Source organism: Anoplophora glabripennis, unplaced genomic scaffold, assembly GCF_000390285.2.
Source record: "Anoplophora glabripennis isolate ALB-LARVAE unplaced genomic scaffold, Agla_2.0 scaffold225, whole genome shotgun sequence".
NCBI classification, from domain to species: domain Eukaryota; kingdom Metazoa; phylum Arthropoda; class Insecta; order Coleoptera; family Cerambycidae; genus Anoplophora; species Anoplophora glabripennis.
Window position 1 is genome coordinate 128,185 of NW_019416658.1, and position 20,303 is coordinate 148,487.

General features: G+C 35.4%; 6 protein-coding genes across 8 annotated transcripts in view; 5 read left to right on the forward strand and 1 right to left on the reverse strand.

Moving 5' to 3' along the window:
- Nucleotides 1-1,014: 1,014 nt before the first annotated feature.
- On the forward strand, nucleotides 1,015-2,178 carry LOC108908004 (ZZ-type zinc finger-containing protein 3). Its single transcript, XM_018711893.1, has one exon. It carries the CDS (start codon nucleotides 1,015-1,017, stop codon nucleotides 2,176-2,178), a length of 1,164 nt encoding a protein of 387 aa, XP_018567409.1.
- A 743-nt stretch (nucleotides 2,179-2,921) lies between these two features.
- On the forward strand, nucleotides 2,922-9,337 carry LOC108908020 (putative phosphoenolpyruvate synthase). Its single transcript, XM_023455172.1, has 20 exons — nucleotides 2,922-3,165; nucleotides 3,264-3,379; nucleotides 3,482-3,792; nucleotides 3,853-3,963; nucleotides 4,017-4,238; nucleotides 4,294-4,418; nucleotides 4,473-4,637; nucleotides 4,689-4,852; nucleotides 4,905-5,050; nucleotides 5,101-5,358; nucleotides 5,425-5,572; nucleotides 5,627-5,905; nucleotides 5,956-6,240; nucleotides 6,292-6,679; nucleotides 6,730-6,974; nucleotides 7,030-7,184; nucleotides 8,461-8,688; nucleotides 8,740-8,948; nucleotides 9,010-9,108; nucleotides 9,165-9,337. The coding sequence occupies exons 1-20, from the start codon at nucleotides 3,036-3,038 to the stop codon at nucleotides 9,308-9,310; spliced, it is 3,930 nt and encodes a 1,309-aa protein (XP_023310940.1). The 5' UTR covers nucleotides 2,922-3,035; the 3' UTR covers nucleotides 9,311-9,337.
- Nucleotides 9,338-9,464: 127 nt separating this feature from the next.
- On the forward strand, nucleotides 9,465-12,744 carry LOC111691807 (sodium/bile acid cotransporter 7-like). Of its 2 annotated transcripts, XM_023455173.1 has the most exons (6): nucleotides 9,465-9,644; nucleotides 9,694-9,913; nucleotides 9,968-10,118; nucleotides 10,166-10,409; nucleotides 10,459-10,584; nucleotides 11,757-12,744. In XM_023455173.1, the coding sequence occupies exons 1-6, from the start codon at nucleotides 9,533-9,535 to the stop codon at nucleotides 11,918-11,920; spliced, it is 1,017 nt and encodes a 338-aa protein (XP_023310941.1). In that variant the 5' UTR covers nucleotides 9,465-9,532; the 3' UTR covers nucleotides 11,921-12,744. The 2 variants fall into 2 exon arrangements, with proteins under 2 accessions (XP_023310941.1, XP_023310942.1); XM_023455174.1 differs by lacking the exon at nucleotides 9,465-9,644 and having other exon boundaries at nucleotides 9,833-9,913; nucleotides 9,979-10,118.
- Nucleotides 12,745-14,903: 2,159 nt separating this feature from the next.
- LOC111691808 (putative phosphoenolpyruvate synthase) lies at nucleotides 14,904-15,812 on the forward strand. Its single transcript, XM_023455176.1, has 4 exons — nucleotides 14,904-15,163; nucleotides 15,215-15,423; nucleotides 15,485-15,583; nucleotides 15,640-15,812. Exons 1-4 carry the CDS (start codon nucleotides 14,955-14,957, stop codon nucleotides 15,783-15,785), a joined length of 663 nt encoding a protein of 220 aa, XP_023310944.1. The 5' UTR covers nucleotides 14,904-14,954; the 3' UTR covers nucleotides 15,786-15,812.
- Nucleotides 15,813-15,939: 127 nt separating this feature from the next.
- Nucleotides 15,940-18,419, forward strand: LOC108908037 (sodium/bile acid cotransporter 7-like). Of its 2 annotated transcripts, XM_018711945.2 has the most exons (6): nucleotides 15,940-16,119; nucleotides 16,170-16,389; nucleotides 16,444-16,594; nucleotides 16,642-16,885; nucleotides 16,935-17,060; nucleotides 18,236-18,419. In XM_018711945.2, the coding sequence occupies exons 1-6, from the start codon at nucleotides 16,008-16,010 to the stop codon at nucleotides 18,397-18,399; spliced, it is 1,017 nt and encodes a 338-aa protein (XP_018567461.1). In that variant the 5' UTR covers nucleotides 15,940-16,007; the 3' UTR covers nucleotides 18,400-18,419. The 2 variants fall into 2 exon arrangements, with proteins under 2 accessions (XP_018567461.1, XP_023310943.1); XM_023455175.1 differs by lacking the exon at nucleotides 15,940-16,119 and having other exon boundaries at nucleotides 16,309-16,389; nucleotides 16,455-16,594.
- LOC108908036 overlaps nucleotides 18,395-20,303 on the reverse strand; it is a 16,815-nt gene continuing 14,906 nt past the window's right edge. Inside the window, exon 7 of the mRNA XM_018711944.2 lies at nucleotides 18,395-18,674. Within this exon, the coding sequence (XP_018567460.1) occupies nucleotides 18,486-18,674 (189 nt within the window). The 3' untranslated portion in view covers nucleotides 18,395-18,485. The remainder of the gene's footprint in view (nucleotides 18,675-20,303) is intronic.

The window sequence follows — 20,303 nt, forward strand, 5'->3', positions numbered from 1 at the left end:
AAATTATTTGTGCCTAATTAAAATAAAATAAATATTTATTCATAACAAACAAGTAACAAAGTAAATATATATTACAAATAAAACAACTTAAAAATAAGTAATACGTGTCAGTCTATCTTCTTAAAATTTCATTTTGTTCATGAAGCAATTGATTTCCATGTTTAAATATTTAGTAAAAGTAGTCAATTACCAATACAGATCGATCAGCATCAATTACTACACGTATCCTCTCTTTAAATTTTATATCATATCTGAATTTCAATCAGTTTTTTACTAACAGGAAAGAAACAGCAACTACATAATTGGAAATGATTTATTCAATTCAGTAATGATAATAGCGATGTCGCCAGCAAGAATTATATGAAAGATACGAATTATTTATGCACGTAATATAAATTCCAAGAATATGTAGAAATAAAGTATACTTTGTTACTATTGTCAATATTATGTGAACATATTCATAGTTGTTTTGTCGAGACCTCATCACACGTCAACAGAACTTTTCTATTATTAGATTATACAGGACAGGATGCTCACTTTCTAGTATAATCTCATCGTAACTTAATTGCTCTTGATTCACTTGCTGTTCTTGTTGTTGGTGTTGTTGTTGTTGTTGTAACTGCTGCTCTTGTTGTAGCTGCTGCACCTGTTGCTGGTGTAGCGGATGCTCTTGCTGTTGATTCAATTATACAATATTTTTTCACTTATGAAATCTTTCTATTTAAAAATTTCTCTACCGTATTAAGAATAACCAATAAAATTGGTTATTTGCTTACTTCACTCGTATTTATGAAGTTACATTCATTTGGGTCATATGGAACACTAGCGCCACCCCAACTTCTGCCATTTCTTGGACAAATTTTGTCAATTTTCCCGTATGAGTTCGTGCTCCTTATGCTCCTTATCTAGTCTCCTATTTTGTGGGAAATGCACTGTCGTTAATTATGTATTTTTGAGGTAAGAATCGTATGAACTATGGATATTAAATATAATCTATTTTTCTTTTTAAGAAATATGGCAAACAGTTCAAACGATCAGTGTGAGGATTTTTTTTATTTCGAATCCGACCACTTAGCTTTAAAAGGAAATAAAGATTACTGCGATGTTCTTAAGACTCTAGTAATCCTTACGGCACAACATAAGAAGGCCATACAGGACTTTAATCAAGTGGTTCAGATTAGAAAAAACGCCCTTCAAGACCCCTTTTATACATTACAGCGAATCCAAAATGGGGAGGGGTTAGGTGTGCCGGCAAGAATTGAACTGCCAAAAATACCAAATATAAATTTTCAAAAATATGACGTAAAAGTTCCGGCTCAAGATCTGAAAACTATATATTCCGATACGTCTGTCAATAGCTCTGAGGAAGATGTTATCAAAATTGGACAAAATAATGGTAATAACAGGGTTTGGACTCCCGAAGAACAAAAACGATTAGAAGAATTACTAATTATTTTCCCTCCCGAACCAATTGAAATGAAACGGTTTCATAAAATAGCTAGGGCTCTAGGTAACAGGACAGTGCAACAAGTTTGCAGTAGGGTCCAGAAATATTTCTTAAAACTGTATAGAGCCGGGTTACCTATCCCGGGCAAAATTCCCAAATCTGGAGAAAAGTACAAGAGATCGATGGTGCATAAGCATCAACGTCACAACCACTATCTATGGAAACCTACGACTTTTTTCCCAGAATTATATGTGCCTGTGACTATGAACGACCTGGACAACATACCTGGACCAGGTTTAAACTCGTCACCTGTGCCTTCTGGTTCATCTAATTATTTAATGCCCGCTGAAAGTCACACTTTAAACAACCAGACAATTAAAACTGAACCAGAACACCAGCTGAATTTATTAAAGAGAATTAGAAGTGAAAAGGTCAAGGAAATAAGTGGAAGTTACAATGTGTTTCAACATTTCGGTTACCGGTGCAATTACTGCGACGTGGAGCCTATAGTTGGATCTCGATGGCATTGCATGAGGTGTACCGACTCGATTGATTTTTGTACGGACTGCGTAATTTCCCAGATGTATTCGGAAAATCCACACCCCTTCCACCATGCTTTATCAGTTTTTTACAATGACACTGAACAACCCAGCTCGCCTGCAACTGACGTGGAGTCGAACTGTAGTTCCGTGAGGAACTGTGAAAGCAACTCGAACTGTGGTGAAATGTGACGTGTAGAAAGAAAATCCATGTGTTACATTGAAAATAATTAAAACTATTTTAGTATTGCGTTTAATTTATATGTATATAAATGTGTTGTTAATTTTTGTTTTATTATCTTTTCTTCAACCACAAACTCGCTCTTTATAACTAGTATAGAAAGTCAATAAATAATATGTAATAATATAAACACTGTAAAAGTTATTTAATATATTGACACTGCAAAGGCGTTGATTGAAGATATAAAATTTTGTGTTCACAAAATTAAAGTGCTTAAACAATAATAACAAATTAATAATCGGAATTAAAATCGTTTGCTGACTTTATTCAACCTTGTTTATCAATTTTAGAGATTCTATTTATATCTGGCTGAAGTTGAACCTTACGAGTTGGAGTTCGATTGACAAGACGTATAGGTAATCTGCTTTTTTCTTATATAATCTATAATGTTCAATGTTTATAAATTTATAAAATAAAAATAAACTTAGATTGTTTATATCTGAAATCTCAGTATGGACAGTAAAGTAAATATCTAAAAATAAATGTAAGTGTGTATCACTTTGATGTACATTTATTGCCAAATATTTTAAACAATTTGGGTATGTAACGGTAATTGGTTGAATTTAAATCAGGCACGTTTTTGCTTTTATAAACGCGTCGGTGTGTGATAGGACATTAAAAACTGATTTAAAATTATTTTTAAATTTAACTGGTTCCAGTCCCTCTGCTTATGTAAACATATCCGATGTAAAATTAATGAGAACTTAACAAGTAGCCCTACTTTTATCTAAAATTTTAAGTGTTAACTTATCTAATCTTTAAAATTATCTGCAGCTCATTACATTCGCTCTTAGACATTAGTATTATTATGATAAATGTTGTCGTGATGGATTTGATATATAATCTTGGATATTACTTAGCGTTGTTTGTAATACCCTTCGTACTCTATTTCTTGCTTTTTAAGAAAAATAATGGACGTAGCGTTTACACTAGTAGAGGTAAAGTAAACAAAATTATGTTAATTATCTTAATGAAAAACATAAGCCTTTAAAATATTTTGAACGATTTACAACCCGTGATCATAAATTTTTTTTAGACTGGTTTTATTTAGTCAAGCTGCACTTTGCCAAGAATGCCGTTCGTAGGTACCAAGAGAAATACCGTTCGCAAACTGCTCCCTTTAAGGAAATCTTCAGAATTCCAACGGATGAGGTTAAATTAATTTATTTACAATAGATTAGTACATATCTATATATCATGTTTATCTTTCTTACAAAGTTCAATTCAATTTTTAATCGGCTTTTTTGTTTACAGCACTCCAAGTCTCAACAGTTTTATGGGGTCGACCAAAAGGGCAACAGCTTGTCTTTAAAGTTTACGGTGAGGTATGACAAAGTCGCCAAAGTGTTTTTGTACCTTCGTCTGTCAGATGGAAACGAATATGTTTTACCAGAGGAAAATAGTCTGCGACTAACAAAAATACCCTACAACGAATGGAAAATCAACGGGTTGAGTATTGAAATATTGGAACCCCTCATCAGATCAAGAATAATTTTTAATGGACTGCTGCGTAATGTTTCTGTTAAAAACTGCGAAAAAGTGGAATATGTACATTTCAGTTTCATGTAAGTGCAGGTAAAAAATATGTGCGCATTCTCTTTATAGCAAGTTTGAATTTGTTACAGTTTCAATTCTAGTGGTTCCCCAACTTATATCCCTCAAGACATGGACTCGAACCTACTTGCCGATGCGTTGACTAGGGATGTTTGGAGAGACGGATCATGGATAGACTATTTGTCAGTCTCTGAAACAATCGTAGATGGTGTTGTATTGAATGCAATTTTTTTAGGGTTGATCAAAGTGGTTACGAACAGTTTGGAGCCTTACAAGGATATTTAAAAAGTGATACTTACCCAGACGATCTAGTTTTAAATCTGCCCGCGTGCTGTACACAACACACTGGAATCGACGATAGATTTTTATTGCAAAGAGCGTTGAGAATCTTTTTAGCGGACACCTACGGAAATTTGATAAATATAGTTATAAAATCTTTTAGAAATGGATGCTCACAGTAAGAACACTTTATTTTTTTAACAAATAACGTTTACTTATTTTTAATATATTAGGATGAACTACGGGTCTGCGATTTTGAGCGACAACAGGATTTTACCGATAAACGGGGTAGATATTTCACTAAATAATATAAGCCATCATAAAATTTTACCTGAAATGATAACAACTGAAATAAGCGGTAAGGTGTTTTTAAAAATGTTATGCACATTTAAAAAAATTCAAAATATTGCAGTTGGGAAGGAACGTTTTAAATGTGTCATTCATCTAAATAGAACGAAATCTCTGGTGACGGTTGACGAGGACGAATATGGATTTGAATGTTACAATGTACCAGCGGAATGTGATGTCAACACCAATCAGGCTAAAGCTGTTGTTGAGTTTTGGTACAATAAAAATGGTAAAAATGCTTCATACTGCTATGAAAAAAATATATTTACTTTTGTTGTAGGAATTAACAAATTTAAATCAAATGTTTTATTAAGACCAAAAGTGATCGACACTTTACCTGAAGGTTTGGTCACAAATATTAATAGCGAAGAAGCAAAAATCTTGGCTCTTACTGGTGGGAAAGGAAATTCGTTGGCTTTACTATCGTCGCTGAATTCTCCAGACGTATGTGGTCTTTATTTACAAAAATATCATTGAACAAAAGTTATTTTTGTAGTTTACAATACCTGACGGCTTCATCATAACTGTGAACGCCTTCAGACTTCAGTTGCAATCGAATCCAGTGCTGGCAAAGACCATACTGCATTTAGACGACATTTGCCATGGGCTAAAGGATGGAAAACTTGAAACAACTTGCAATGAGTAAGTACTACATAAAATCTTCCTTAACTACATGAAATTATTCATTTTAGTGTGATCAGTTGTATCAAGAAGGAGAAAATATTAACGGTAATCGAAGACGCCATTAAAGAAGAATTAAAAATTATTGGAAACAAAGCTTCCCTCGGCTGGGCCGTTAGGTCCTCGGCAATCGGAGAAGATTCCGAAGAATTGTCCGCTGCTGGGCAAAACGACACGTTCCTAGGTTGTCTGACAGAAGAACAAGTACTGAAATCCGTATCAGCGTGCTGGGCTTCGCTATTCAGTTATCAAAGCGTTCAGTACAGATGGTAAGAAAATTTTATGCGACTTTGTAATTATTTTAGTGTGTAACCCAATTATTAAATATATTTTAGGCAGCACGGTATACCCGTCTTATCCGAAATGGCAGTAGTGGTACAAAAAATGGTCCCTGCAGATTCTGCGGGTGTTCTATTCACTTGTCATCCTTTTTCTCTCAACCCTTCACAGATGGTTATAACGTCAAATTATGGATTGGGAGAGGTAGAACATCAAAGAAAAAATGTGTCGAGTTTTACCCCGAAATTTTTGTTTTAGACTGTTGTTTCCGGAAAAAGCGATCCAGATACTTTTGTCCTCAACAGAACCTGGGATGACAAGGTGTGTCTGTTGAACCGAAACATTGGCCGTAAAAACAAAATCTTGAAAATGTCAGACACTGGCCTCGAAGAGGTCGATAAAGAGGGAGAATTTGAATTTATAGAAAATCCAGATTGGAGCATATCGGAAGCACAAGCATTGCAGTTAGGGAAACTTGGTGTGTTGTTGGAAAAGGCTTTTGGGGGTCCGAGAGACATAGAATGGGCTTTTTATAAGGTAACTGTTTGTCACATGTTTATCTTTATTAGTAAATGTTTCCTTTGTAGGATAATCTGTACTTACTTCAGTCCCGGCCCATCACAACTCTAAATTCTTGGTCTGATTTCGATTTGACTCACGAATTAGACTACCCTGTTCGTTCTGACTACACGGTGCTAACAATAGCTAATATAGGTGAAGTTATTCCAAATGCCATGAGTGTTTTAACGCAAACAACCAGTGTTTTGTCCATTTCGCGAGCGATGGAATTGCGGTTGACAAATCGTTATGATCCGTGTGGCATGCAGTGTATTTTAAGAAGGCAGCACCAAGGTGTTGCAGATGTCATAAACGTAAGTGAAACACAATATTTTAAGTTTATATTGGGACTTGTATTTTTTTAGTTCCTTCACAAAAACGTCAACAAGGAAGTTAAGATAAGCTCCACTATTTTGGACTTGGCAGTTTTTGGGCATCCCATTTTGGATGAAAAAATCAACATTATATGTAAAAATATTAGAGGAATTACACCGTCGGTAACACTTTTGGCAGAAGTTTTGGATTTGTTTAGCTTAGCATTAAAAAATCGGTCCTCATATCAAGAAATGAAGGAAAAAGTATCCAATTTTAAAGCAGACTTAAAAATTGACGATTCACTATTAACGAATTATAAAAAAATTGACAAGTTACTCCACGAACTACCCGACGTTTTGAAACATCATACCCAAACGTCAAGCGTTTCAGTTTTTTACCAAGTCTTAGCAATGAATATTCTCCTAGAAGGGAGTCAGGGTAAGAATTGATTAAAGTGATGCCAAAAATTTTTAAATTGGTTGTTACAGTGTTGACAAAGGACCATTGTTCAGATTTTGCGACTATCCTCTCTTCCGTCAAAGACGTTGTGTCAGCTGAAGTACCGTCTTATTTGGAAAACATCGCACGAATTATCAGGGAAGAGGGCTACAACGAAGTGTTTTGTGCGATAAAACCAGAATTCGGTGTGGCTTGGTTGGAGAAAAAGTGTCCCGAGGCGTTTAAATTGTTTCAAGAGTTCTTGGAGAAACACGGTCACAGAAGTCAAGGGGAGGTAAATTTACAAGCGGCTTGAATGTTAACAGTGTTCTCATTGGATTTGTTTACAGTTTGAAATCATGGAGGAGTCCTGGAGTGAGAATCCTTCAAAAGTTATTTCTATGATACAAGCAAATGCCAAGTACGAAGCTAGCTGTACTAAAAGTACAACATCGTGTCGTGATATTACCAAAAGTTTGATTTCGCCAAAAAGTGCAATTACTAGGTACTTATTTTCATTTAAAAGCTTTTTTCTGAGAAACTTGCATTGAGGTCAATACTTACATATGTATATAGAAATTATACTAGGTTTGTATAATATGTACCTTGCCGTGGCAAGAAAAAAAAACATTTTTATGTGTAAAACTTAATCACGTTTCAGTTCGATACACTTAGTCCAAAGTTTTTCTATCTTTTGTATTGTCTCTAAAAAATACGACTGCTCCAACCCTTCAAATGTTTGTTTCAGCAATGACTTCATCATTTCTTCTTCAGAGCTATTTTTTTTCGATGAGCCATTTTTTCACATTTGGAAATAGCAAATAATCGCTGGGTGTTAAATCTGGCAAATATGGTGGATGCAAAGCAATTCGTATCCTAACTAATTTAATTTTGCCATGGTGATGACGCAAGTGTGCGCATTGCCTTGATGGAAGAGGATTTTTTTCTTCACCAAATGTGGAAGTTTTTTTTTTACAGCATAGTTGAAACGGTCCAGTAATTTGAAATAATACTCTCTATCAGTTGTTTTACCCTTTTCAAGGTAAGCGACACGAATTATGCTGCGTACATCCCAAAACACTAACCATGACTTCGTTTGCTGATAAAGTCACCTTAGAATTCTTTGCAGCAGATTCGTCTCGGAAAATTCACTGCTTGGAGAGGTCTTTGATCTCTGGCATGCTGTGATGAATCCATGTTTCGTCAACACTTATGAAAAATCATTCCCATTACGTTTTAACATCGCTAGACATTATTTTGAAGTTGACATACATGAGTGTTTGCTGTCAATTGTGAGCAATCGTGGTACCCATCTGCGGAAAGCTTTTTCATATCCCAATGAGTTGTTAAAATATTCTGCACCCATTCAATTGAGATGCTCATAGTCTCAACAATCTCATGCACTTTCGCTCTCCAATCGTTTATCACACTTCTTTCAATCGTTTCTCATTTGGACAACCTGGACGATCTTCATCAAAAATGCTTGTACGGCCACATTTGAATTCAGCTGTCCAAGATTTTATGGTTAATAACGAAGGTGCAGAGCTCCCATAAACTTCGCTGAGCTCTGTTTTAATCTCATCATTAGTTTTCTTTTTCAAAAACAATCATTTTATCACCGCACAATATCCAATTTTTTCCATTGTTGTAAAATTATAATGACAGTATTGTTGTGAAAGGTTTATATTTATGGACATTACAATATAACTTTTTTAATACTAGCAACGCCATCTCTTGCATAGGCCAGGTACTTATCATACAGCGCTTGTATTTATTTTTAGGACTATCATCAAATTTATCATGGATAGAATCCAGTCATCCGTTTCATTTCGTGAGTTAACAAAGTACGAACTGGTTAAAGCTCTCGATATACTCAAACAAGCATACAGAGTGCTATCCAAGCAAATGGTCGTAAAAGGTCTCTTACCGTCTCCAGATTTAGTATACCATCTCACCCATTATGAAATAGGACAAATAATACGGAATAGAAATCCCTTACTAATAACCAAGTAAGTTCCTTGTCTTATAATTCGTACAAATAATGATGTGTTACATTTCAGAGCGATAAAACGACAGAGATTATATCCCAAATGGAACAAAATCAGGTTCCCGGAGGTTACATTTGGTGTGCCACTACCCGAAAGCGAGGCTGACCAACCTGGAGACCTCATCGATAAGGTGTGCGTTGGAACGGCAGCTTGCGCCGGTACGGTTAAAGCCAGAGCATGCGTTATTCGCAGCATCAAGGAAATTGACCAACTCCAAGCAGGTAAATAATTTTAAAATTTTAAGAATCTTGGAAGACGATATTCTGTTGTGTATATTTTCAGGTGATATATTGATAACAGTCAGCACGGATATTGGGTGGTCACCTTACTTTCCGATATTATCAGGAATTGTTACAGAGCTGGGCGGTTTGATATCTCATGGTATTAATTTTTTAAAGTAGTTTTTCAACGTTTTTAATTTGTTTTTTCGCTTTCAGGAGCAGTAGTGGCTAGGGAATATGGTTTACCCTGTATAGTAGGTGTTAGAGAAGCAACCAAAGTTTTCAGGACAGGGGACGTTGTTGTTTTGTCTGGTAGCACTGGAAGGATTGGTAAAGCGTCAAATTTCTTAGAAGTGTTGTGAATGTACAAAAATATATCTTAAAAAATCCTACAGTATTTTATTTAAATTATTATATTAATTTCATACTTGAATTTGAAATGCTATTATGACCAATGAGAAAGTAGGCACAACGTCGTTTTTAACTAATGAGAAAGTGACAGTTTTCTAACCTCAATATCTCGAATATGTAGCATATTATTTCTCTAAACATGTAAGCAATTCTTGTTTATGTAGGTTAAAAAAATGAAACACCGCATAACGCCTATAAATTTTTTAAGAAAGAACTGGCTTCTAGTTGGCATATTATGTTGTATTTTTGTAGCAGGCATTTATCCAAAACTAGGCTCGAAGGAGGGTTAGTGTAACTTATTCAATAATTACACACACTATTCCTTTTTTTTTAGGTCCTTTACATACAGATTACTCCGTGAAATATGGGGCAGTCTTTATAATTTTTCTTGTTAGCGGTTTGTCTTTAAAAACTGACAGTATTTTTCGCACATTCCAACAGTATAAGCTACATTTATTTATCCAGCTTTTCACATTCGTTTTTATACCACTTTATACACAAGTTTTTATTAAGATATTATCCATCTTTGGCATAAACTCATGGGTTCTCAAAGGGTGAGTATTAAATAGACAACTAATACTTGTCGAGTACGATATTTACTCATTTAGGTTAATAACAGTGGCGTGTATGCCACCACCAGTATCGAGTGCCGTTATTTTAACAAGAGCAGCCCAAGGAAATGAAACAGCTGCCATTTTAAACTCAGTTTTAGGAAGCTTTATAGGAATTATAATCACCCCTTTATCACTACTTTTTAATGTAAGTACTTCGGTATTTGACTTACATGGCTTAACACTATCTTTTAGTTAGGATCGACGACAATAGTACCTCTATTGGGCACAATAATTCAACTGACTACAACCGTTCTGATGCCGTTGTTGCTCGGTCAAAGCATAAAAGCATTTACGAATTTCAGAGGGCACAGGCTTCCCCTAAACACAGTCAGCCAATGTGCCCTGCTCTTTGTGATATACACAACATTTTGCGACACTTTTCTAGTGCCGGAGACTGGCCTGTCCGCTTTAGACGTCATTTTCACCGTGTTTTCAGGTAAGTTTACCGTTGGGAGTTAACGCAACTCTTATTTATGACCTTTCAGTGTTGATACTTCAACTGACTCTAATGGGACTCAGCTTTAAAATCTCTAGGTATTTCAAGAGGTTATATTCAGCGCAAGACGTTATTGCTATCGTGTTCTGTTCCACACATAAATCATTGACGTTAGGTATGTTTATTTTCGCTCTTTTAAGCACAGTATTTGATTCTAATGTACAGGGTGTAAAAAACCCACAAATTCAAGATATAGCTTATAAAATTGAAAGTTAGATAAAGTATTAATAATTCTGCTGTTTTTTAAGATGCGTAATTGAAATCTACAGACCTCTATTTTGTGCTGGCACATTCGAGTGTAATTTTGTAATATTGTGGGAAATAACTACTCTGAGAACTATATACTCCGAACAGAATTGAATATATATAGTGAATATCTAAGATCATTTATACTGGCAAAAAGTGTTACTTTGTACCTACTGGCAAAGTGACCTAAAATGTGTAAGTGCTATGAAAGCATGACTTGTTTTCGACTTTCGTACTTATCCTTATAAAACTATAGTTAGACAATCGACCTTAGTTTTGGACTGTCTCCTAGATGTCGGATTATATTTTTAAAATACTTTAGATTTCCCTTTTATTCGTAGTAAGGTTGTGGTTGTGGCCTTACTACGAATGTTGGTGTTTGTACAAACAACAATCTATATCGAACTAACGGCTGTCCAAAGCATTTTACACAAAGTTTATTTCGTCTAGTGTCAAATCAAGTCGTGCTTTCATAGCACATATGGATTAGGTTAATTTGCTAGTAGGTACAGCGTGATATAATAGCACGTACGAATTAGTAGATTACTTTGAAAGTAGGTGGAAAGTAAGCTTTGCGCCGGTAGGTACCGAGTAGTAAGGACATTACTTTGTACGTTACATATCGTACGTATTCCATTTCTCTCATTAAGAGACGTAATGTGTGTATCGTAGATAACAATAAGTATATTTTCACAAAGGTGGTAGATATATTTAATTTTTGGCAGTAGTGTTTCATAGTTTTTTTTGGTCTAATGTGAAGATAGAATGAATACTTTCGAACCATGTGTGCATAGAAAAAAGATACGAGTTAATTATGACCACTATTACGATTTTGCCTCCGTTCATACTCAATTTTTTTTTGACCAAAATTACAGAAGAATGTACCAGTATGAGATACAACTCTGTGCAAAATTTCAAAGGAACGTTTTAAAAAACGAGGAAATTTTTATGAAAATAGATGATTAACAACAAAGAAATTTCTATTATTTTCACTCTTAGAGTTAACCACTCGACCCACTTTTGGTAACGTACATATTTTAGGCATCCCAATTTTGAGGATAATGTTCCATGGCTACGCCCACCTCAGCCAGATCAGCCTGCCGTTGCTGGTGTATCATCCAACGCAGATAATCCTAGGCGGTTTGATGGTGTCACACCTGAAAGACTGGGTGCACATGCAGAAAAATAAACGACCTCCTGTTTAATATGAAGCTTAAATTTTTTATTTATTTATAATACATTATGTTTCAAATAAACCTCCTCAAAGCCGTTTATCACACACCTTTCGATTTTATGATTCATCATTATAGGGATGTGGATATTTTCTATAAGTTGACTCGTACAGGTCACTCTGCTGTCTGTACACCTTCTTCTTGTCGACTTCTGGTGGGCATCGCTCGCTTTTGGGTTTGCGCTTGTCTTTGCAAGGAGGTGGGTGGCCTTTGTCGTGCTCTTTGGCTATCTTCAAGAAGGGCTGGTCCTACAATACCAAAAAAATTAAACTGCAAATGGTTAAAATTTATTTTTTAGTGCACGCTTCTAAAGATAGGAGGGGAGTGAACAGGAAATTACGGCAGAGAAAACTTTACCTTATTTTGTATTTATTTAAAAATTTAAGTGAAAACTATAATAGTAATAATAATTGGTCCATTAGATTGTCATTTAAGAAAGCACTACAACCAATAAAACTATAAACAAAACAAAAAAGAAGTAAAAAGAGACAAAATAATGAGGCATAAGTATGTAGACAGAAAATTATGTTTAAAGTATCAATTTTACTCCAGAATAATCAAACTGCACATTACAATCCATAATGTACGTAATGAACAAAAAGATATGTCACATAAATTACCCAGTCAATTAAGATTGTTGCATTTAATACAAACCGGAGGGGACCGCCTAACCGGGTGTCTTGGCCGACGGATTTCGTTCGGCCGAGGTAAGCGTCACGGACGCAGGCTAGAACTTGGATGGGTGACCTAAGGCAGGCTTGGGATGTGGCTGTGGCAGCCTACCAGACCTGGGTCGCTCAACACCCTCCGCCTGCGTGTGGTCCCCGATAAATGGTAATGAGAATAGAGCAATAAATCTCTGTAAGTACTCGAGTAATGAAAGGGGGATGTACAAGGGGCCTAATAAGGCCTAAGTGCCGCGATGGAAAAGCAATTTTTACATACAATACAAACCGGTGATGTACGACAGCATTGAGTTTATAAGCTACACTAACAAGTTGAAGTAACCTAACCTAACAAATTTTTACGTTTGTAGGCAGTCAGGATCCAGAGAGCATTGCATCGACACCCTCAGATCTGAGTAATTACGCATTTATCATTATTGTTTATTATATGTACCATCTTATTGTCCTATTATAACAATTTAAACAAAGAATTACCTCTTCTTGAGGCACCTTTCCTTAGANCCAGGTTACCGGCTGGAAACATTTTGATCCTCATTCAGGAACGTCTCACGGAGGTGATTATGCATACGAAGCCGCCGATTTCGCCTTGTCTAATATATTGGCTGTCCGGTAAATAATGGATAACCTTTTAACCGTGGATGGGGAACCCTAGGGTCATTCAGAAAATCAACTTTTATCTTAGTACAAAGTCCCTTCATTTTTCAGTTATTTGGCTTTTTTTTTCGAAATTTCCGCCGTAGGTTACTTTATTGGTCACTACGGCCACAAGAGAACGTATTATCTTTCAGTTATTAACTGAAAGATAGTATGTTCTCTTGTGGCCACAGTAACCAATAAAATAACCTATGGCAGTTTAGAAAAAAACCGAAATAACTGAAAAACAAAGGGACTTTGTACAAAGATAAGTCGATTTTCTGAACGACCTTAGGGTCCCCCATCCACGGTTAAAAGGTTATCCATTATTTACCAGACACCCTGTATGTATAAACCATGTTTCGTAATAATACAAGATCTAGAAAAATTTTACCATCAATTCAAAGTTTCCGGTATCACGTATAATTGTCAATAACTCAACAATGACTCATCTGTTCAACAACGGGTGCCGCAAGGTTATACAGGCTGCTACAAATTTGCTTCTCACTACAGGAATCTCGGAAACGGTGAGAGATACGACGTAGCTTTAAATGTGGGCAAAGTTGCGTAATCAGCGGACCAACAGTATGCCTCAAAAAAATCAAGGACCAACATGATTAGTTTCCGAAATATTTGAAGAAAACTGAAATTTTGGAAATCCGTTTTTGTTTCATTTCAGCCTTGTTTGAGGTGATATTGAAAAAAGAAGAACACTTTCTCATGGCAACTTTTTGCCCCCTATCAAATGGCATAATCAATTTTTATATGTAATGTTTCGTCTCTCCAGAACCATCATCAATTTCATTTTTATAAATACGACCCTGGAAATTTTATTACATTTTTTTGCAAGCCTTCATAACCCCGAATAGTACTGCCTCAGCCCGAACCAGATTCAGACGTTTTGTCTTGAAAAATCATCTTCAATGTATTAGTTCCAAATTTATCTAAATTTTTTATTTAGATTTCTATGTTTATTGAATTATCGTACACTCTAAGTGTCGTTCGACCCTGTGAATCCACCTACTTATTTAAACCATTACCATTACACATTACAATAAAATATTATAAAGTTTTAATCCCGTGCCCATAGTTATTTCTAGATTTCTTGAGTGCTCAAAATTCAAACAAATTTTGATCTAATTTTTTTCAGGATATTCATACAAATACAACTTACATGCTCTTTGACAGTTACGGTTACAGGTATAATAAGTTCTGATCATATTACGCTTATCTTGATTTTCAACATTTGCCAAAATAGAAACATTTTTGAACATACTTCATTTTTTAAAGTACCTATAACATTCATTTGGAGTTTTGGTTATTCAATTAATTTGTCAATGAAATTAAAATTGTAATAATGAATTTTGACGCAACAACTTATCGAATTATGTGTGACCAGATGATGGAGATTAAGATTAAAATTCTAATGTTTTGTTGTAACGTGTGATGGTAATAGTTTAAATAACTACGTGGATTTCACAGGGTCTAACGACACTTAGTGTATGGTAATTAAACAAAAATTTGGAACGAATACACTGAAGATGAATTTTTCGAGACAAAACGTCTGAGTCTGATTNATGGACATTACAATATAACTTTTTTAATACTAGCAACGCCATCTCTTGCATAGGCCAGGTACTTATCATACAGCGCTTGTATTTATTTTTAGGACTATCATCAAATTTATCATGGATAGAATCCAGTCATCCGTTTCATTTCGTGAGTTAACAAAGTACGAACTGGTTAAAGCTCTCGATATACTCAAACAAGCATACAGAGTGCTATCCAAGCAAATGGTCGTAAAAGGTCTCTTACCGTCTCCAGATTTAGTATACCATCTCACCCATTATGAAATAGGACAAATAATACGGAATAGAAACCCCTTACTAATAACCAAGTAAGTTCCTTGTCTTATAATTCGTACAAATAATGATGTGTTACATTTCAGAGCGATAAAACGACAGAGATTATATCCCAAATGGAACAAAATCAGGTTCCCGGAGGTTACATTTGGTGTGCCACTACCCGAAAGCGAGGCTGACCAACCTGGAGACCTCATCGATAAGGTGTGCGTTGGAACGGCAGCTTGCGCCGGTACGGTTAAAGCCAGAGCATGCGTTATTCGCAGCATCAAGGAAATTGACCAACTCCAAGCAGGTAAATAATTTTAAAATTTTAAGAATCTTGGAAGACGATATTCTGTTGTGTATATTTTCAGGTGATATCTTGATAACAGTCAGCACGGATATTGGGTGGTCACCTTACTTTCCGATATTATCAGGAATTGTTACAGAACTGGGCGGTTTGATATCTCATGGTATTAATTTTTTAAAGTAGTTTTTCAACGTTTTTAATTTGTTTTTTCGCTTTCAGGAGCAGTAGTGGCTAGGGAATATGGTTTACCCTGTATAGTAGGTGTTAGAGAAGCAACCAAAGTTTTCAGGACAGGGGACGTTGTTGTTTTGTCTGGTAGCACTGGAAGGATTGGTAAAGCGTCAAATTTCTTAGAAGTGTTGTGAATGTACAAAAATATATCTTAAAAAATCCTACAGTATTTTATTTAAATTATTATATTAATTTCATACTTGAATTTGAAATGCTATTATGACCAATGAGAAAGTAGGCACAACGTCGTTTTTAACTAATGAGAAAGTGACAGTTTTCTAACCTCAATATCTCGAATATGTAGCATATTATTTCTCTAAACATGTAAGCAATTCTTGTTTATGTAGGTTAAAAAAATGAAACACCGCATAACGCCTATAAATTTTTTAAGAAAGAACTGGCTTCTAGTTGGCATATTATGTTGTATTTTTGTAGCAGGCATTTATCCAAAACTAGGCTCGAAGGAGGGTTAGTGTAACTTATTCAATAATTACACACACTATTCCTTTTTTTTTTAGGTCCTTTACATACAGATTACTCCGTGAAATATGGGGCAGTCTTTATAATTTTTCTTGTTAGCGGTTTGTCTTTAAAAACTGACAGTATTTTTCGCACATTCCAACAGTATAAGCTACATTTATTTATCCAGCTTTTCACATTCGTTTTTATACCACTTTATACACAAGTTTTTATTAAGATATTATCCATCTTTGGCATAAACTCATGGGTTCTCAAAGGGTGAGTATTAAATAGACAACTAATACTTGTCGAGTACGATATTTACTCATTTAGGTTAATAACAGTGGCGTGTATGCCACCACCAGTATCGAGTGCCGTTATTTTAACAAGAGCAGCCCAAGGAAATGAAACAGCTGCCATTTTAAACTCAGTTTTAGGAAGCTTTATAGGAATTATAATCACCCCTTTATCACTACTTTTTAATGTAAGTACTTCGGTATTTGACTTACATGGCTTAACACTATCTTTTAGTTAGGATCGACGACAATAGTACCTCTATTGGGCACAATAATTCAACTGACTACAACCGTTCTGATGCCGTTGTTGCTCGGTCAAAGCATAAAAGCATTTACGAATTTCAGGGGGCACAGGCTTCCCCTAAACACAGTCAGCCAATGTGCCCTGCTCTTTGTGATATACACAACATTTTGCGACACTTTTCTAGTGCCGGAGACTGGCCTGTCCGCTTTAGACGTCATTTTCACCGTGTTTTCAGGTAAGTTTACCGTTGGGAGTTAACGCAACTCTTATTTATGACCTTTCAGTGTTGATACTTCAACTGACTCTAATGGGACTCAGCTTTAAAATCTCTAGGTATTTCAAGAGGTTATATTCAGCGCAAGACGTTATTGCTATCGTGTTCTGTTCCACACATAAATCATTGACGTTAGGTATGTTTATTTTCGCTCTTTTAAGCACAGTATTTGATTCTAATGTACAGGGTGTAAAAAACCCACAAATTCAAGATATAGCTTATAAAATTGAAAGTTAGATAAAGTATTAATAATTCTGCTGTTTTTTAAGATGCGTAATTGAAATCTACAGACCTCTATTTTGTGCTGGCACATTCGAGTGTAATTTTGTAATATTGTGGGAAATAACTACTCTGAGAACTATATACTCCGAACAGAATTGAATATATATAGTGAATATCTAAGATCATTTATACTGGCAAAAAGTGTTACTTTGTACCTACTGGCAAAGTGACCTAAAATGTGTAAGTGCTATGAAAGCATGACTTGTTTTCGACTTTCGTACTTATCCTTATAAAACTATAGTTAGACAATCGACCTTAGTTTTGGACTGTCTCCTAGATGTCGGATTATATTTTTAAAATACTTTAGATTTCCCTTTTATTCGTAGTAAGGTTGTGGTTGTGGCCTTACTACGAATGTTGGTGTTTGTACAAACAACAATCTATATCGAACTAACGGCTGTCCAAAGCATTTTACACAAAGTTTATTTCATCTAGTGTCAAAGCAAGTCGTGCTTTCATAGCACATATGGATTAGGTTAATTTGCTAGTAGGTACAGCGTGATGTTATAATAGCACGTACGAATTAGTAGATTACTTTGAAAGTAGGTGGAAAGTAAGCTTTGCGCCGGTAGGTACCGAGTAGTAAGGACATTACTTTGTACGTTACATATCGTACGTATTCCATTTCTCTCATTAAGAGACGTAATGTGTGTATCGTAGATAACAATAAGTATATTTTCACAAAGGTGGTAGATATATTTAATTTTTGGCAGTAGTGTTTCATAGTTTTTTTTGGTCTAATGTGAAGATAGAATGAATACTTTCGAACCATGTGTGCATAGAAAAAAGATACGAGTTAATTATGACCACTATTACGATTTTGCCTCCGTTCATACTCAATTTTTTTTTGACCAAAATTACAGAAGAATGTACCAGTATGAGATACAACTCTGTGCAAAATTTCAAAGGAACGTTTTAAAAAACGAGGAAATTTTTATGAAAATAGATGATTAACAACAAAGAAATTTCTATTATTTTCACTCTTAGAGTTAACCACTCGACCCACTTTTGGTAACGTACATATTTTAGGCATCCCAATTTTGAGGATAATGTTCCATGGCTACGCCCACCTCAGCCAGATCAGCCTGCCGTTGCTGGTGTATCATCCAACGCAGATAATCCTAGGCGGTTTGATGGTGTCACACCTGAAAGACTGGGTGCACATGCAGAAAAATAAACGACCTCCTGTTTAATATGAAGCTTAAATTTTTTATTTATTTATAATACATTATGTTTCAAATAAACCTCCTCAAAGCCGTTTATCACACACCTTTCGATTTTATGATTCATCATTATAGGGATGTGGATATTTTCTATAAGTTGACTCGTACAGGTCACTCTGCTGTCTGTACACCTTCTTCTTGTCGACTTCTGGTGGGCATCGCTCGCTTTTGGGTTTGCGCTTGTCTTTGCAAGGAGGTGGGTGGCCTTTGTCGTGCTCTTTGGCTATCTTCAAGAAGGGCTGGTCCTACAATACCAAAAAAATTAAACTGCAAATGGTTAAAATTTATTTTTTAGTGCACGCTTCTAAAGATAGGAGGGGAGTGAACAGGAAATTACGGCAGAGAAAACTTTACCTTATTTTGTATTTATTTAAAAATTTAAGTGAAAACTATAATAGTAATAATAATTGGTCCATTAGATTGTCATTTAAGAAAGCACTACAACTAATAAAACTATAAACAAAACAAAAAAGAAGTAAAAAGAGACAAAATAATGAGGCATAAGTATGTAGACAGAAAATTATGTTTAAAGTATAAATTTTACTCCAGAATAATCAAACTGCACATTACAATCCATAATGTACGTAATGAACAAAAAGATATGTCACATAAATTACCCAGTCAATTAAGATTGTTGCATTTAATACAAACCGGAGGGGACCGCCTAACCGGGTGTCTTGGCCGACGGATTTCGTTCGGCCGAGGTAAGCGTCACGGACGCAGGCTAGAACTTGGATGGGTGACCTAAGGCAGGCTTGGGATGTGGCTGTGGCAGCCTACCAGACCTGGGTCGCTCAACACCCTCCGCCTGCGTGTGGTCCCCGATAAATGGTAATGAGAATAGAGCAATAAATCTCTGTAAGTACTCGAGTAATGAAAGGGGGATGTACAAGGGGCCTAATAAGGCCTAAGTGCCGCGATGGAAAAGCAATTTTTACATACAATACAAACCGGTGATGTACGACAGCATTGAGTTTATAAGCTACACTAACAAGTTGAAGTAACCTAACCTAACAAATTTTTACGTTTGTAGGCAGTCAGGATCCAGAGAGCATTGCATCGACACCCTCAGATCTGAGTAATTACGCATTTATCATTATTGTTTATTATATGTACCATCTTATTGTCCTATTATAACAATTTAAACAAAGAATTACCTCTTCTTGAGGCACCTTTCCTTAGATCAGATGACATATTTCAAATTTTAAAGTTAAATCTAATGTTAAAAGTTAAAATGTTAAAACAGTTGCACTTGTTACTATGATTCTTCAATTTATTATTTATATAAATGGATTTGGTGGTTTGGTGTATGTGGGTGACTGTTTTTTTTATCAGTCTGTCTGTTTCCCAGAATAAAATATAAAAATAAATTGTATTTCTCTTAATAGTCAACCCTTCTATGTATGTACTAGGTAGCCTGTGTCAATAACTACATAACACTAAGACAATATTATGGTGTTATGTAGTTATTGGCTATAAAGAAAGAATCCGATTATTCGGATGTTTGAATAGATTATCGAATAGTCGGTTATTTGAATGATCGGATATCTGAAGAATCGAATAACCGGTTTTCGGGTTTTGTAAAAATTCGAATTATCCAAAACCGGTTAACCCACTATCCAAAAAACCGATTTCAGTTGCCAGCACTAATTTCTATACAGGGTGTCTCATAATTAGCTGCCAACCCTGAACAGGCCTATTCTATGATCAAAACTAAGTAAAAAAGTTCATATGAACATGGGTCCGGAAATGCTTCCTAAGGGCACAGGGACCCATTGAAGAGGGAGGAATGGAAATCATTTTTTTGCAATATCTCTCAATCGCGTTGTGATAAATGAATGAAATTTGGTATACACAGCTAAATTTTGATGAGC